The sequence below is a fragment of the Centruroides vittatus genome, unplaced genomic scaffold (genome assembly GCF_030686945.1).
Source record: "Centruroides vittatus isolate TY-2023 unplaced genomic scaffold, ASM3068694v2 contig_898, whole genome shotgun sequence".
Classification (NCBI taxonomy): domain Eukaryota; kingdom Metazoa; phylum Arthropoda; class Arachnida; order Scorpiones; family Buthidae; genus Centruroides; species Centruroides vittatus.
In genome coordinates, this window is record NW_027122588.1 from 261,202 (window position 1) to 279,817 (window position 18,616).

The window sequence follows — 18,616 nt, forward strand, 5'->3', positions numbered from 1 at the left end:
TGCAGTCAACGAGACAGAGAACCTGAGAAGACCAAGGAGAGAAAGAGATACAAGGATCCATAAGACACTAAGAGAGAGAGAGAATCTAGACATAGAACCGCTCGTTTATTAGAGAAAGAGAATGAATCACGATTGTGAGGATGAGAATCGTTAAGGACATTGATCAGACAACTTGGACCCGGGTGTAAGGAACTGAGTCTGAGCGTTATTTTTATTTTATTGTTATTTTTCGTTTTATTATATTTTGTTTGGGGCTTATGTTTATTTAGGACGAAGGTTTCCCACCACTCTCTTATTAGTAATGAAAAAAGAAGATAAACCAACTCACAAAGGAATGAGCGCCATAGGAAAAAAAATCTCGCGCACTTGCGCTGCCCAGCGGAAATAAACAGTCCAGAGAGAAAAAAATGGAGGGGGGAATCCCCACACTCACTAGTAAAGAAATACTTACTAAACTGTCATAACAGCCCAGAAAATTGTGCTAAATACTTTGTAAATGGTTTATAAGCTTTTGTCGGAAAATTAAAGCTGCCAGAAAGAAACTTAATGTTAGAAAACTAAGTATGTAAATAAGGGGAGTAACCCAGCTGAATTGTGACATCACCTCACAGCATAAAACCAGTACGCTAACCGAAGAAGGACGAGGTGATTTCCAGAGCAAGGTGATTCCTGGTCGAAGTCCAGATTGAGAATTAGGCGATCCAAGGTGTTAAAGAGGAATTCGATTTGACGATAGCGAAAAGATTGAGGAAATAGGTTCCTAGTATAGTGAGATGACGGATAGACGTTTAGTTTATAAGAGATTTTGTTCATAGTTCTTAAGCATTTGATTTGTTGAATTTTCAAAGGGGAATTAAGATTAAGTTAAGCTAAGTAGCTGAGTTTTATTGTCGGGTTGACTTGCTGATTTTCGTTAATAAATTTTGTTTTGGATTATAGACAATTGTATATAGTAAATTCTATTTACTAATTAAATATATTTGAAACTTTTGCTTTGACTTGATATTTGTTGTTATTCTTACTAATATTTTCGGTGCATGCGTAAAAGCCCAGGCCTGGCAAACTAATCTTGAATCCGCGTAAAGTACCTGTTAGGTTAATGGAAGTTTTACCGGCCGCAGTTAGTGTCGGTTTCCTAAGATACTAAAAATAGTACTTTACACGGGTACTTACTACTTTCTTTCCTATCGTTCCCTTGTTTTCCTAAGTCTATCCTTTTCTTTTCCTTATTATTTTAAGCTAGATGTAAGTTTAGTTTTAAGTTAGTCATTAAGGTTATTCGTTTGTTCTTTGTTACGCGCGCGTGTGGAATCCACCTGTAAAAATAATAGGAGGCGACCCACTCCCCTGTAAAGATATAGGAGTGAAATTCTGTCTAGTTAGGATCCATGTATTAAAAGAACCGTGTTCGGAGGAAATAAAAAGGAATATTCATTGTGTGAATTTTTATCTTTGCGTTGTTATTTGTAACTGTTACTCGCGGACCCACAAATATCTCCTTCTGAACCACCACAACGGCGTCTGCGACAGGATCCCAACTGTAAAGAGGTGTATTGGGAACGTCTCTCATAAAGTTTTTGTTTCTTATATCCTGATAATAAGTTATTTGTATAATATTATAGCACGTGTAACAGAAATGGATGCCCAGGTTAAGAGCTCAAGCAACGGTAGTGGGGCCATCCCTACTCAACCGTTAGTGGTGACGGGCTTCCTGGGGATGATCCCCATATTTTCGGGAGTGCAGGGGGACACTGAATATAAAGCAATTCTTCAGGACAATAGAAAACATCGCTCATCTTGCCGGATGGAACAATGAGGTTAAAATAGCTGTTTTACAATTGAGGCTGAAGGGCTGAAGGCCCTTAGCAACTTTTATGTGCCTCCTTGACCAATATCCCGGATCATACGAAGACATAAAACATGATTTGATAAAATATTTCAGTAAGAGGGACATTGGAGGCAAGGATATAATTGATCAGCTTTTGAATTTGAAACAAGGACAAGATCAGTGGCGTGCCGTCATTGGAAGCGATGGAAGCGCCGATTCCACCTTCCAATGACCTTTCCTTGTATTTTATAAAATATAAATTTTCATATTTTAACGTACTTTGCATTAATTAAAATTAATATTTTATTATAACTGCATTATGTATCTTTTACAAATTTCTATACTACATGTGAAAAAAACGATAAGATTGCTATTGTATATTCGAATAATTCGGTAGCGGAAGGAGTGTCGAAACCGGGTCAGTTTCCAATCAGCCAGATTATTTAGGCATTGTCACATGCGGTTTACAGAGCACCAACGTCAGCCGGTTTAGCTGGTAGAAGCGACACACGCGTAAAGAGTCCGACTTTATATCCCGGAGCAGTTGTGGGCTGTTAGCTGCCTGCTAGATATTCGGCCACCCTCGCCCGATTATGTGAATCACGAGTAGACTAGATCAACGGCGGACAACCCCCGGCCCGCGGGCCAGCTACGGCTGGCGAAAAGTTTCTATCCGGCCCGCGAGATCTTTAATAGATTATTAAATTGGAAAAATAACTAATTAATAGTTATTTTTCCAATTCTTTGTAATTTTCGAAAACGATAAGAGAAATAAATGTAGTAATTAACTTTTTATTTATTTATTTCATATTTGCAGACTAAAAAAATTACGAGTCACAAGAAAGCGTCAATTAACTACTACGGCCCGCCGAAAAAGAACGTAAAATTTATTCTGGCCCACGTTATAAAAAAGGTTGCCCACCGTAGACTAGATTTATAACTTAACCCAATCGATAGGAATTTACTGGCATGTTTTTATGATAGTTCTGTATAGTTGACAGGAGTTTTAAAAAAATCCATTAAAATATTTGATACATTTATTCCGCGTTTATTCCGCTCTCCCATCTTATATTACTTACAAATTTCAATGTTAAACCGGTGATATTACGATTTAGTATGTCCCATCTGTAAGGGGATGCAGAAAAAACGTGTACAATTCTAGTACAGTGATAAAAAATTAACTGTTACTTTGGTTGCATCATTTACAACCAAATTTAATGAATGAGACGTACAATGGTACAAAAAAAGCTCTAGAATTTATTTTCCTTAAATTTACGATTTATGTATCGGTTGTCATAAAAATTTCTTTCCACTTCTTTCCCAAGACTACAGATATTCGAGTACAAAGTAACCGGTTTCGACTTATTTCTATTTAAGAAGTAGTTAAATAATTAAGCGATTAGGGAATTAGAAACATAAATAAAATCCTGATGAAAGAGCCGAAATTTTACTTAAACAGAAGCTTAACCGAACCAATCTCTTGCCGAGTACAGTGGGGTCTGATCTCTTCATAATATTAGATGTAATAAAGACAGAAATTTTTCCAGTTCAATGAGAGTGCCCGAAAAGTTGTGAATTTTGGAAATTTCCGTGAACACTCGATCCTAAAACGAATTAGTTAGAAAACGAACGACGGACAATCTGTTAAGTTTAACATATTTAGATTTTTACAGCTATGGTGAGAAACGTTTAAAATCTACAACAACCCCGTCGCGTCCTTTGATATATACTAGTGACGCGACAAAAGAGGCATTTGACATTGACCGGTATCGGCACCCTAGGGATTTGGCACGCACACACCTACCTGGACCGTCTCTGATTCCATTCATTAGCCACTCGTAGGGAGCTATTTCACTAAGTGGATTGTTTTAAGATTTAAAAAGTAAAGAATATTTTGTTATTTTTATGTACGTTTCTTCACAAAGTTATATTTAATTATAAGTTTCATTAAAAGTATATTCATACAATTGAAGAATTTTTTGTACTAGGTATGTATATTCGTCACACATTTTGTTTTACCAAGTAAGTTTTTCTGATAATTTTAATTTTAGCCCTTATATCGTGGCTAGTGATTCAAAAATTTATTTTAAAAAAGTTTTGGCTCGAGACCATATAATGAAAAAAAAGAAAACATTATTAAAAGAGAAAGACCAATGCCTAAATTAAATATAAATACATCGACAAAAAATTTCGACATTTTGACAATAAAATTTATGACGAATGACGATTCCTTCTTAAAATTGAAGCAATTTGGAAATCAAAGAGGAATAGAATTTAACATTGGTAGACAATATAAAATAAATATTGAAAATTATAACAAGATAATTACGATTAATACATATATCTAAATTAATAGATGTTATATGTTTTTTCTGAAAGCGAGAATTGGCATTTAGAGGGCGTAGGAAATTTATTGAATCTAATAACGGAGGTAATTATATTGAACTTTTTTATTTATTATTTTATTTATTACTTATACGTCAGATAATCTATTAAAAATACATTTAAAGAAGTATACGGTGTTTACTGGCTTATCGAACAAACGAATACGAACGGGCCCTGACGTGCAATTAATTGATTGCCCTTGAAAGTCGGCTTCTTACAGAAACCCAGCTTCCCTATCATCAAATGTCACGGCACGCTACTGGACAAGATGAGTCCGTAACGGAATTCTCTATCCGTACCAAGACACTACTGGCAAGAGCCATTAGAGATGATAACAGGTTGGGCTTACTGAGGGATGACATTATTAAGGAGCGATTTATTAAGGGGTTAAAAGGGAGGTTGAGAGGAGGCATGCTAAGAAGGGCTCCGAAAACTCTTGATGAAGCTTTCGATATAGCAGAAGCGGAAGAATTGATAGATTTAGAATGTAATAATTATTTTGAGCACAAGGGGGTAAATGTGGGTATGGAAGAAAGATCAGATAATTTAGTAGCAAAAAGGGAAGACATGACGACTTGGGATAATAGGAATGATGATAGAATTAGGGGTTTAGAGCAGAAAGTTGAGTCATTAGTAGAGGCTGTGGGCAAGCTGTTAACCAAGAGTGACCAAGAGAGCAGAGTAACGCATAAGAGATGTTATGCGTGTGGTGAGGCAGGTCATTTTGCCTGCGATTGCCCTGAGCTTAGGAAACATCATTTAAACTTGTAAAGGAGCATCATAACGGTCAGCATAACGCTCCTCTCATAAAGATTGGGCTGGTTGAAAGGGTCCTTAAATCACAGAGAGGTCTCCCTCTAGTGCTAGGAAGGATTGAGGGAATAAAATGTTGTTTTCTCATAGACATGGGGGGCTGAAAAATCAATCCTAAATTCCAAAATAATGAGGGACGTATCAAGCAAGAGCATAATGAGAGCGACTTTAGAAGGTGAAGGTTTATCAGGGGTATCAATGGCAAAGTCACAGAATGTGATAAGTTGTTACGTGCAGAGGTGGCATATAGAGATAAAAAATCTGAAGAAAAAATTGCATGTATGAAATTACCGGAGCATGTGGAATATGAGGGGATCCTTGGAATGGATATAATCGAAAGAATCCATGAGATCATAGACAGTGTAAGGATATCCATGGAAGGGGATGTATACCATAAAAGAGAACGTCAAGACATCTGCAATGAATCTCTGAACGTCTCCGATGTAGCAATTAAAGGGTTAGATGGATTGAGTTTAGAAGAGAGAGTCTATGAGATATTTAGAAAACACCCTAGTTGCTTTGCCGAGTCCATTGAGGATCTGACCGGCATGATAGGTGAATCCCATGCACCAATTGTAAATCAAGATAAACCTGCAAACACGTGCCAGTACTGCATCCCCGAATGACACCTCCCTAAATTAAAAGTGCTAATAGACGCCTACTTAAAGGCAGGGATAATAGAAGAAAGCTCATCTGCCTAGAATTTCCCTATTCACGTCGTGGAGAAGGAGAACGGGGAAATAAGAATGACCCTTGACCTTAGGCGGATTAATGATCTTACGACTATGCAGGAATTCCCTATAGCTCAAGTGGATGAGATTTTGAGGAAGTTCCACGGCAGCAAATACTTTTCGGTACTTGACTTGAAATCAGGATATTTTCAAATAGACTTAGAGCAGTCAGTTAGGCACATTTTCGCTTTTTCGACCCTGTGGGGTAAGTTCCAAATGTGCCGCCTCCCACAAGGTGCGAAGAACAGCAGTAGGTTCTTTCAGGCAGTTATGTCAAAGGTATTGGCTTGTTTTATAGGCATAAATAGCTACGTTTTTCAGGACGACATAGTCCTGTTTTCGAAGTCCTTGATGACCACATAGTGTTGTTGAGCAAGGTCATAGAAACATTAGATCAGTGGTTCCCAACCGGTGTTCCGCGAAACACTGGTGTTCCGTAAGCATCTCCCAAGTGTTCCGCAGATTTAGTCGCAAATCGGAAAGTGTACAATCGTATTCGAGCAGCTGAATATCAAAAAATTAAAATCATAAAATTTTCATAAACTTAAATATATATGTACGACTCGTACTTATGAGTGTACTACTGTTTCGAATAAGATAAAGGCAATGATAAAAACTGAATGAAATATATAAAAAACATCAGGCACAAGTTTCCCATTAAAGTTATTTAGGTATATTTTTTCCTGTCTTAGAATTGGTGTTAATAATGTGAGTAGAGATTTTGAATTATAACTGCTCAATTCTAATAAAATAACTGATTACAAGCTTATGTATTTCATATTAACTTAAGTAAGTGTTCCGCTAAAGAAAATTGCTCACAAAAGTGTTCACATCCTAGAAAAGGTTGGAAACCACTGCATTAGATAAAGCTAACTTAAAACTGCACCCAACTAAAAGTTCGTTCATCGATAAAAAAGTAAAGTACCTGGGTCATGTGATAAGCCAAGAGGGAATACTCCCTGATATAGACAATGTGCATGCTATTCTTGAATTGAAACTCCCCTGTAATGTGAGGGGTGTGAGAGGATTTTTGGGAATGGTAGGGTTCTTTAGAAACTTCATACCTAGATTTTCTGACATTGCTTTCCCCCTGACAAAATTAACCAAAAATAATGTAAAATTCTCTTGGGATAAGAAGTGTCAAGATAGCTTTGATAGGTTTAAGAGTATACTATCAAGACCCCCTTTATTAAAACATCCAGATTTTGAGTCCCCTTTCCATTTATACTCTGATGCATTGGATGAGTGCTCAGGTGCAGTGCTAGGTCAGAAGGAAGATGGGGAATTCTATCCCGTGGGGTATTTCAGTCGGAAATTTATAGGCGCAGAAAAGAATTACTCCACCATTGAGAAGGAGTGCCTGTCAATAGTTTTATCGCTGCACCACTTCAAACCAATAATATTAGGTTATAAGGTCGAGCTACACACGGACCATAAGCCCCTCATATTCATCAGCAACTTGAAAAATCATAATAAGAAATTGATAAGATGGTCTACGGAGATTGCGGACTATGAAGTGACTATAAATTATATAAAAGGGAAGCGTAATGGGGTGGCCGATTGCTTGTTGCGACCAAATGTCAACACTAAGGAAAAGGATAAGGAGGTTAGTAGTAACATGATGGAGAATAGGGAGTTATGGGTAAAGGTAGTGGAATCCCAGAAAAGGGAGGAGATGGAGGATACGTGAAAATTTAGAGAGGATAGGTCAACAAGGAGTAACCGCCGGAATACAGCCCGAGTACAGGCTGGATGGTGACATTGTGGTAAACGTGAGGCCTGGAAGAATGGGATTGAGGAAATGGACGAATGTATGCATGGGAAAAGACATGGTCGACAAAGTAATATGGTCGTTTCACAATTCGTCGATGTTAGGTCACCTGGGACTTGAGAAAACATGCAATGTAATTGACAGATACTATCACATAAAAAATCTCAAGAGGCATGTGAAACGCGTGATTAAGGGTTGTAAGACTTGCCAAAGGTTCAACATGCGTAGAGGTTGTGCACCGTTCCAGATGGAGGTGGCTGACTTTTCATTACAGAAAGTAGCTGTTGATATCATAGGCCTGTTGAAAACATCACGAAGAGGGAATAGGTATATATTAACCATAATAGGCATTTTTACTCAGTATGCTGAAGCCTTTCTGATCCCAAACCAGTCGGCCCAGGAAATACCTGCAGTTTTTTTAATAATCTAATATGTAGATGTGGTTGTCCTGAGGTCGTGGTCTGATAAGGGGGCTAACTTCACCACTAATATATTTTGTGAAATGTGTGACGAGTTGAATATTAAACATAACGTTACGACCACTTACCAGCCGTGTGCTAATGGCACCTGTGAGCGATTCAATAAGACGATATGTGGGATCATAGCAAGAATATCTGAAGGTAATAACGAAATTTGGGATGATTTCATACAACCGGCATTGTTTGCCTATAACAACATGTCGCATACTGCAACCCATGAGTCCCCTGCGTTCTTGTTATATGGGTTCGAACCCCGTTTTCCAAATGCGTTCCCTGAGGATGATATAAGAAATATAGAAAATCCGGATCGCGATCAAGAATTTGTGAATAGACTGAAGCGGACTGGCGGACTCCTTATGAATTAGGAAGAAAGCGTAATTTGAGGAATAGGGGTAGGGAGAATAAGGATAGGAAGGTGAACGGATGGAAGGAGGGCCAGAGGGTTTGGCTGCTCAGAAAAGGGAGAACGAAAGGTATAGGTAAGTTCTCTCCAAAGTATTTAGGCCCATACCGAATCACGCAAGTAATGGGACCAGTAACGGTAAAACTCAGCAGTAACAAGCAAGGTGAAAAGTGGGTGGTACACACTGATCGAATAAAACCATGCTACTCTCCCGTATGTAAGGAGTGGAGGAAGGCAGCCCAGAGACATTCAAAAAGAAAGGAAACTCCACCCGCAGATGAGATTTTGGAGGAAGATGAGCACCCTGAACACATATGGGCAATGATGCTAAGAGAATGACCAAAGTTAAGCCCTACCGAAGGACAACAGGAGGGATGCAAAAACGATTACCACGAGAATCATCATGAAGAAGGAGAGAACGTTAAGCACCATCACCTGTAAAATACACATGGCCATAAGGTCAACTACCGTAACCTACACTACGGAGTGTGATTCTTGGGGGCGTATGTGGCCGTCAGCTGTATTTTTTTTTTTTTTTTTTTTTGTTGTGTTTTTAGTTTGTAAGTTATAAACATATATATATATATTTCTATGTATATTTCTTTCTTCTTCCTTCATCTCTACTTTATTTCTGTTCCTTTGTCTCAACAAATTGTATATCAACTGTTATCGCTGGAGGGGGAGGATTACCCCTTCTAAGAACCGAGGGTATTAGGACTTTCTCGAATTTAGGGAGTGAGAACAAAAGAAAAGAAGAAGCCCTAAGGGCTAAGCTGTAAAACAACGAACGCTTTTTGGGTTGGACCTCGAGGAAGACAGACATCGGACGCAGCACTCCAGACTCTAAAGAGGGTGAAAGAGAAGACTGCAGTCAACGAGACAGAGAACCTGAGAAGACCAGGGAGAGAAAGAGATACGAGGATCCATAGGACACTGAGAGAGAGAGAATCCAGACATAGAACTGCTTGTTTATTAGAGAAAGAGAATGAATCACGATTGTGACACTTGTTCTTCGATAAGCTTCTAGAGGGGCCCTTATATTAAAATACTCGGGTTTCTCTCTAGTCTCTGCTACCCTTGACTTACTTCCTCTTTCGTTCGACCTTCGGTACAAAATCAACCCGGAGACCTTGACAGAAATACGTCCGTACCTTTCAACATCTAAGCAAAACGTGACCAGTCTATCTCCCTTTTAGCCCCTCCAAGCTACCCGTTTCTTGTCTTATAATCAGGTCATCAGCACCCGCAGAGAGAAGTTTCCAGAAGGTGGAGGCCAAGGAAACAAAGGACACAGGAGTAAAGAGAAATGAAAAATATATATATACAAATAAAATATACAAAAAAGTAGGCGTAAGATCACAATTTAAAGTTAACAAACAATTTACAGTTTAATTTTTAAAATTAAAAAAAATTATATAGTTAATCTCAATATAACAGTTACTTTGAAGATCAGTGTATTGAAGCAATGTATAACTTTGTCTTATTATAAAAACACAAAATAATATAGTGAGTAATGTTAAAAGATTTCTAAAGGATTATGGAAACAAATACTATAAATGGATGATAAAAATATGGCAAGGGCAAATCTATGAATATATTAAGAAAATATACATTGTGATCAGTCCAATGATTGTTTGTTTGTTAAGTTATGGCAATGCAACACTTGGGTGATCTGCCTAGGGGGATGCCTTCCAGGAGGTCTTTTTAAGGGAAATTGGCCCCTATTTAGGCATTACAGACATGGAGAAAACTGCACGTGGCCAGCTCGTCCAGCAAGGCCAAACCCACGGCCAAACTCCCAGTGTTCAAGGAATCCAATGATTAATCTTTGGTTTTGTTTATGCCTTGTTAAAATTTTTGTTTGGTTTTAGATAGGAATTTAACAGACCCCAATAGAACAAATTGATTCAATAGATTAGATCCTTCTTGGATCTAAATTTCTGTGTGAAACCAAATATGTCTACTGGATAGCAAAAGTATTGAGTTCAAGTACAACCAATACCTCATTCGTCTAATCTATTATTTTTAATAAAAAAATATTTGATTGAAATAGACAACATTGTTTTTTGAGAAGTTTTTAAAATTTTTAACTTTTACCCCTTTTTAAAATATAATCTTTTTAACCTATAAAATACACTGATTTCATTGTTTAAAAATTTTGTATAAATTGTTTTTGAAGTTATTTTTAAGATGAATAGATGTTTGTATAATGAATTGAGGCATATAGTTTCAAAAATGATCAACCCAATTTCTAGGTTTAGAACAATAAGGACTGTGACTGCAGCTGATTTTGCAACTGACCTTCAATTTTCATTTCTCCATTTTATCTTTGTTTTCATGGCTAGTTTAGAAATTTATAGCAACGATTGAAAATGAAAAATATATAAGATCAAATGCTTAGCTAATTTTTCAAAAAGAGGGACTTAGCATCTATAGATTAAGACTATACACCTCAATTTGTAGATGTGTGGAAACATAACTATATTTTGATAGTTAGTAGATATAATCCCAAACTTTTGTTATGTACTGAATTGGTTATTTACATTTATTTCATTATTTTCTGCTAAAAATTTTTAATATTACTTATTTTCTCACTTATTCTCTTCAAATTTTAGCTGATCTACACTAATTTTCTAATCTCAGAAATTTTGCCATTAAAATCACTCTCTACATTAAATAAGAAAATTTAATTGCTATTATTTTAAATATTAAAATTTTTAGATCAACATTATTTATGTGAAAATAAAGTATATGAAATTTATAATATATTATTGGTTCATTCTATTTTAAAAATGATTTAGAATTGATAGAATTTACCATAATTTTGTCAAAAGTGAACATACAATATTAAAATGGAAACATTGAAACATATACAATCAAGCAAAGACACCGTAAAGTTGAATTTAATAGTATATAAATGATATATTAAAAATTCTAGTTTTATATAACAAAACTTCAAAAGCGGTTACAAAAAGTATTCAATTACAAACATTTTTGATATTGATTTAGCAAACAATACTGGAATAGAACTGTTTTGCACTTATTTACAAATTCAGGAAGGGAAAAAAATTGGAGTAATATTTTAATACGTAAACATTTTTGGATATATATATTGTACAACATAGACAAGATTAAATAAGTATAAAATATTTTTTTTAAATATTTATAATATTTCAGACTTTTCAGTTAATTATATGTAATAAAATTAAATAATCATTCCAATAAAAATTAGTTAAGAAATTTTATTGACTTTCATAGATCAATAACTAGGGTTGCCATCTGTTTGGAATTTTAGTTATTTTTAAAAAATTGTTTAGAAAATGAAAACTGTTCAGAAATGTTCTGAAAAATGAATGAGGAGTTATGTTTTAGCTTGTCCCTTTTTCTTCATGACAAGTTGGTTCCAAATTGTAATCTGAATTATTTTCATTCTCACTAGGTAAAATTTTTTCCTCCCACTCTTTCTGCCTTGTGGACACAAAAAGGCCTGTTTTAATTGTACTCATTGTGAGTTTGGCCAGGTTCATATGGAGATGGCAGAATGGTGAGAGACATGGCGGATTGTCCACGAAAAATTCCTGAGGGTATTCATTTGGATTTAATCCCAGACTCCCACTGTGATAGAACGGAACCTTAACTGCATCAGCCAGCTTGCTGATGCAGTTAAGGTTCCGTTCTATCATAGTGGGGAGATTTTATTTTACTCATCACCATTTTCAAATTGGTATTTTTTTGAAATTGTACTTGGAATTTCTTACTCTGAAAGTTGGCAACCTTATCCACAATGCATGTACAAGAACAAATTTTTATTGTTTCAATTGGTTTTTACATCTTAGAAAATTCTAATAGTGATTTCTACTATCAGTTTTAAGTGGTTCCTATTTTTTCCCCCATTATACCAGATTTGGTTGCATTTAGACTGCTAAATATATCTGTGAAAATAGTGACTAGGTGTACTTTAATTGTTATCCCAGTAAAATAGATAAAATATAAAATAAAAATAATCTCTTACTATTCTTTGTTTTCTTAAATATATTTAATTACTGACATTTTATATAAGTTAAAAAAACTGTAATATTTTAATTCGTTTAATCCATTTTATGTCAGAAAAGCAAAGTAGTGAACAAAATACCTTAAAACATAACACAATCAAAATAATAATTAAAATAATTTATTTGTATTAATTTATGAAAAATACAATTTATAAAATAAACCAAAGATAATTTCATTTGAAAGTCCATGAACAATTTTAGCTCGTAGAAGTAAAAAATTATGCTTCCTAAATGACAACATTTTACAAAATTAGCCATTAATATATAAAAATCTGAAAGCAAAATTTGCTAGTTATGAATTAATTTAAACTAGTTAAATTTTTCTTTATTTTTCTTTTATTAAAAAAAAAAATTGAGTCATAAACAATGAAGAGATTAAGTTTCTGTAAGTCTTTTACAAATGATAAAGCTACTTTTATGTAATAATATATAATACAAAATGGTGGCGAATTTCTGCACAGGTGCACGAGGCACATACCTGGGGCCTCAAAATTCAGCTTTCAAAATATAAATAAAAAATATATAAAAATAAAAATATAAATAAAAGTTATTTTAATTAATTATTATTTTTTTCATAATAAAAATAATCAATAATTTAGCAGTATTCCCTAAATTAAATTATTATTATTATTAGATTTTTGAAATACAAATCAGTAGTAAATTTAAAAATAAATTATTTTTTTATATTTGTGGATTACTAGATTTGTTTGTTTTTAACACTTTTACCTATTGAAACTTAATAATTCTTGTACCAATAAGTTTCAATTTTCATAATTAATAGAATCTGACATCAGTAACCTTTTAAATACAGCCAGCAGTTGTAATTTTATATTGGTTAATTTTCAATGTTATTTCCCTATGTCTCACGTTTTTTGGTCTACCGGTATAGTCCCTACCAGAGTAAAAAACGTAGGCATAGAATGCGCGCTGTAGGATGTAGAGGTGGTGAAAATATTTAGAGGGGGGCCTCAAAATTGAATTGCACCTGGAGCCTCTCAAGTGCTAAATCTGCTACTGATACAAAATATTAATAAAGAGGAAAGATGATTATAATATATAATTGAAAATTTAAAGTTTGTTGACTGAAAATAGATTAAAAAATTAAAAATGAAATTGCTTTATTCATCTAATTTAATTATCTAAAATCATGTGAATAAATAATAAAAACGTAGTAACTGTAATTTCAGAATTGCTAAAATACCAACATATATCTCAGTAAATTGTGTCTATAATATTTACTTCTATTCATATTCTTTTAACTAATTCATTACTTAAAGTTGAATTTTTAAGTCTGTTCACATACACTTTTTCTATCTGCAATATTTTGTTTTCCATTTATTACTTTCATTATTTCTTTTTAAATAAGTTTTATTTGTTATTTTTTAAGGGTTAAAATGCCTAATTTGGTTATAACAATGAATAATTTCAAATGATTAATATGTTTTACATGTATAAATAAGTATAAAATTTTAGTAAAACCATGTCACTACTTGCTTTTTTCATTAAAAATAAAAACAAATAAAAAAATAGAAATTATAAAATAACATGAAAACCTTAATATTTTTAGATTAACTAAGTCATCATTATGGATTACAATAATTTAAGAACAGAGTTATTTTAAGTTTTAATAAATCTTTTAGATATGCTTCATTAATACAGTCAAACCTCTGTTTTTAAACTTAATTTGCTCCTAAAAGTTGTTCAAAAATCTATTTGTTTTCAAACCAAAACAAATTTTTCCATAAGAAACAATATAATTTGTCTGTCAATAAATTAATTTGTTCTGGATCTCAAAACAGTTTTTTTTTTTTATTATCTTTTTAGCTGTATTTCTTGCATAAAAATGCTTAAAAATGCAATATAATATAATAAATATTTATATCTGTGTCCATACCCATTTTATATATATATATATGTTAAAAGAACAATGTTCCTTCACTGCCAACCAAAATCAAAACTATCACTTTACAAAAAAGTGCTATAAATAGAAACTCATCTCTGCCTGGATGAATTATAACCAAATCAATCAAGATAGACAGCAAGTACTTTACACATTTTCCAAAATATTGTTTCAATTGCTTTGATTTAAATTTTAATTAATTAATTTTAATTTTAGTTTCAGTGTAAAATCCAGAGTTTTAATTATTATTTTATTACTTTTAGTTTTATTTTAACTAGCTGTTTAGTGATAATAAATATTAATATTATAATATCAATAAATTTTTGTTATTAAATTTGAGTTAAGCATCTTTAAACACAGATTCATGGATGTAATATATTTATTTATTACATTGAATTTGGCAATGTATTGCAGATAATATTTGCCACCCTCATTACAACAATCCCAATTAGTTAAAAAAACAATATGTGGTAAAAACAATGTGAGAATAACGAAAACATCATAAAACAAATATATCAATAAAAAAGTATTTGAAGTAAAGTATCTTTTTACAAATGGCTTTGAATTTATAGAAGTCAAGGAACAATTTATCTTCAATTTTGATAGCAATTTTTTGATTACATATTATGTCAATTAACATGGTTTTTATTAATTAATTTGATTTAAATTCATTTGCGATGCTTACCGAAAAACAGTAGTAGTATATTACCCTCATGTACAGTGAAATCTAATTCGAATAACATCATCATTGATGGTTTGTGTCATGACATCTAATGATGTGGGCAATCTTGGTGCACTAACTTCTGAATAGGTAGTCCCATTGTTGATTAGTCAGGCTGTTGACTTTCTTTAACAAAGGAAGTACAATGAGACTCTGCTTAAAGTGGGAGATGCATTCCTAGACAACAAAGTGCTAAACAAAACAGCATTAAACGAGGCCATTTTAACACAGTAAATAGGGAAAAGAGAACATGCGACCAAAAATAAACAGATTTTACTTTAATTTTAAGTTATTTTTATATTAATTTGCATAATAATATATGTTAAATAACACAGAAATGTAAACATTTTTTGTGATGAAGGTCCTGGCTCTTCTGAAATTCTGGTATTTTGTGATAAAGTCGTAGTTTCGTTTGTCTTTTTCTTTTCTTAAGCAAATGTTGGTAGCAAGAGATTACATCCAAAACAGCTTGTCTTGGTTTTGCACTTCTTTCAAAATCTGGACCATTTGCTACAATTTGATCAATGATTTCAGTTATTGTTACTAAACTTTTACTAAGGAAATATGTAGAGAAATTCTTTGGGTTCTTTGTTTTCAGAATCACTATTTTCCCAGTTCTACATGAATTCCTTGTTTCTGCCAATTCTTGAAGGCTCTCACCAGAAACCTGCAGTCACTCCTCAATGTCCTGCTCGTCTAAATCTCCTAGTTCTGCTGTATCTATTAGGTTGACAATTTGGTCAACCTAACAATACAGTGATAGGCTCTTCTCACTGAGAATTCTTGGATACTTCCAGCCATAATTTCTTCCACACTCCATTCATGCATTTATCAGTTAATTCTTGTCAAGCGAAGTCGATATTGCTTATGGCACCCATGATGATATATTTTTTCCAAAATTGCATCAAACAAACATAGATTTAAAGAAAGTACAGTGCTACGATGAATTGTCACCTTCTGCTGATTGATTTGTGTTTGGGAATAATCATATTATACAAATCAATGAAATGTCACAATAATTTTTGAATCAGCATAAATGTTGTGTTTTTTTTTAAGGCTTTGAGCAGACTGCGTTATATCAAATCAGCATTAATTGAGGTAGTGTTAAGTGGGATCTTACTGTATATTGAGTGTGTGTGTCTAATTTGTGGCCATCTTTTGCTGAGTAGTTTGTTTGACAACCAAGTTATCAAATAACTTGGGCAAATATGATGTTCAAAATTTTGTTTGTAAACTGAATTGTTCAAAAAGCAAGGCATTCAAGATCTGAAGTTTGACTATGTTTCTAAGTTAAATATATGTTTAGATATAGTAAAAATAGTTTAAAACATTTAAAATTTAACAATTTGTAATAATGGCATTTTTTTCCTGTTTTCATATCTATTTTCTTGTAGGTATTATTTGTTCTTCATGAAAAGAAAATCAAGTTTAAACCTTATGTAGTTGACTTAAAGGGTGAGCAATATGAATCATGGTACATGAAAATGAATCCTAAAGGAGAGGTACCAGTTCTTAAAGACGGAGAAAAAATTGTCTCTGATTCTTCACAAATAAATGATTATTTGGAGGAAAAGTATTCTAATGGTAAGATAAATAATTAAGATAGGCAATTAAATATAAATGCAGAAAAAATATTAAAAATTTTTCAAATAATTATATATCAATGAATGTTGAAAATATAATTTAATGATTTTTTTTCCAAGAAAATCATCCTAGTCTCATTCCCAAAAAAGGAAGTGAATATGAAAAGAAGGAAAGAGACTTAAGACTTTTATTAGAGACTTTTCCATCAGGAATAATAACTTTTGGATGTATCAAATTTCCAGAATTAACAGTTAATATGAAAATGAATTTATTAGAAAGAAAACTGCGATCACGTATGTACTAGAATTTTTTTAAATTTTTACAATTGTAGAATTTTTTCCAACAATAAAATTTTATTTAGCTAATACAATTGACTATTACCAATTTCCATAAAAACAACTTAAAACTTTTTTTTGGTTATTTATAATATAATACAGTCAAACCTGTTTTTATGCGGTGGATAGGGACCGCATTAAAAAAAACGCATAAAAAAAATCGCACGAAACTTCACGAATGGCTGTAAAAAATAGTTTTCGCAACACAATTAAAAAAATATTTTTTTTATGCGGTCAACAGGGACCGCATAAAAAAAGTCTCACATAGAAAATAACTCAAAACCATACGAAATAGAATTTATTGACAACAGATGTCAGCACTTGACTGCATCGTCTGGTCTATCGTCTGTTTTACATATTTTTGTCCAGGTGGTGTTTTGTTGACTTAAAAAGTAAATTATTTCATTTTTCGCATATTCATGCAATAATATTACTATAATAAGTGCATTTATGCTATAATAAGTTTATTTAGCTATAATAAGTCAACGTGAGACATGACGAATCGCACGAGACTAGTCGCCAACTATACCGCACAAATAAAAAATCGCACAAATTAAAAATTCGCATTAAAAAATCGCACAAATAAAAATCGCACATAAAAAGAGCGCATAAAAACAGGTTTGACTGTATTTTCAAGCATTATTTATAATATAAACATGTATGTATTTATACCAAAACTATATATATTCTTTTTACTAATATGAATTATTGTCAAACAAGTAATTTTAAAAATTTTTTCATTTTTAAATCAAAAATCTTGATGAGATGCATTTTGAGTATATAAAAAATATACTTTTTAGTGGTGTATAGTCCACAAAAATATATTAATACAATTTTACTTCTTTTTGAGTCTATTTATTTTACACATGGAATATCCAGATGAAAAAAATTACAGCTTAGAACTTTTTAAATCCATCTCGGAAGTATAAGAACTTCATTTAAAAATATTTTAAAAAATTTTGTATGACTATTTCGTGGGGCTGATAGGAAAAAATTATCTTATTTTTTTTTTTTTTTTACTACTATTATTATCTTGATCCTTCTGGTGGGTGTTCTTAATGTGGCCCTGTTAAGTATTTTTCTCAGCCTTTGTCTATATCTATTCTTTCATTTAACTTAGAGATTTAAAAAATTTTATAAAATAATGTTCTTTTAGTCTCCTTTTTAATATATATTTTTTCTTTTTATAATAATTTTGAGCTTTCTTTTATTATTTTAGGTTAATGTTACCCTAGGTATCGAAGATGGCAGCTCGTCTCCAATTCCAGCGATCAGAAGACAGGAAACAGTGGGGACGCACGTTCTAACCTAACCTAACCTATTCTAATAATTTGGTTGCTAATAATTATGGTAATTTATTAGAATAGGTTAGGTTAGGTTAGAACGTGCGTCCCCACTGTTTCCTGTCTTCTGATCGCTGGAATTGAAGACGAGCCTCCATCTTCAATACCTAGGGTAACATTAACCTTATTTTGAAATAATGGTTATTACAGTGTTCAGCTACTGCTGTGTTTTCATAATTATATTTTATAGCTCTGATATGTTGTTCTGTCCTTGTTTTAAATTAATGTTTTTTCTTTTTTTAGCTTTTCTGACATAATACTATGCTAGGTT

The 18,616-nt window shown here is 32.8% G+C and overlaps 1 protein-coding gene across 1 annotated transcript in view; it reads left to right on the forward strand.

The window, feature by feature from the left end:
* Gdap1 (ganglioside induced differentiation associated protein 1) overlaps positions 1-18,616 on the forward strand; it is a 42,826-nt gene that overhangs the window by 15,178 nt on the left and 9,032 nt on the right. Inside the window, exons 2-3 of the mRNA XM_067280849.1 lie at positions 16,478-16,667; positions 16,787-16,960. Of these exons, the coding sequence (XP_067136950.1) occupies positions 16,478-16,667; positions 16,787-16,960 (364 nt within the window). The remainder of the gene's footprint in view (positions 1-16,477; positions 16,668-16,786; positions 16,961-18,616) is intronic.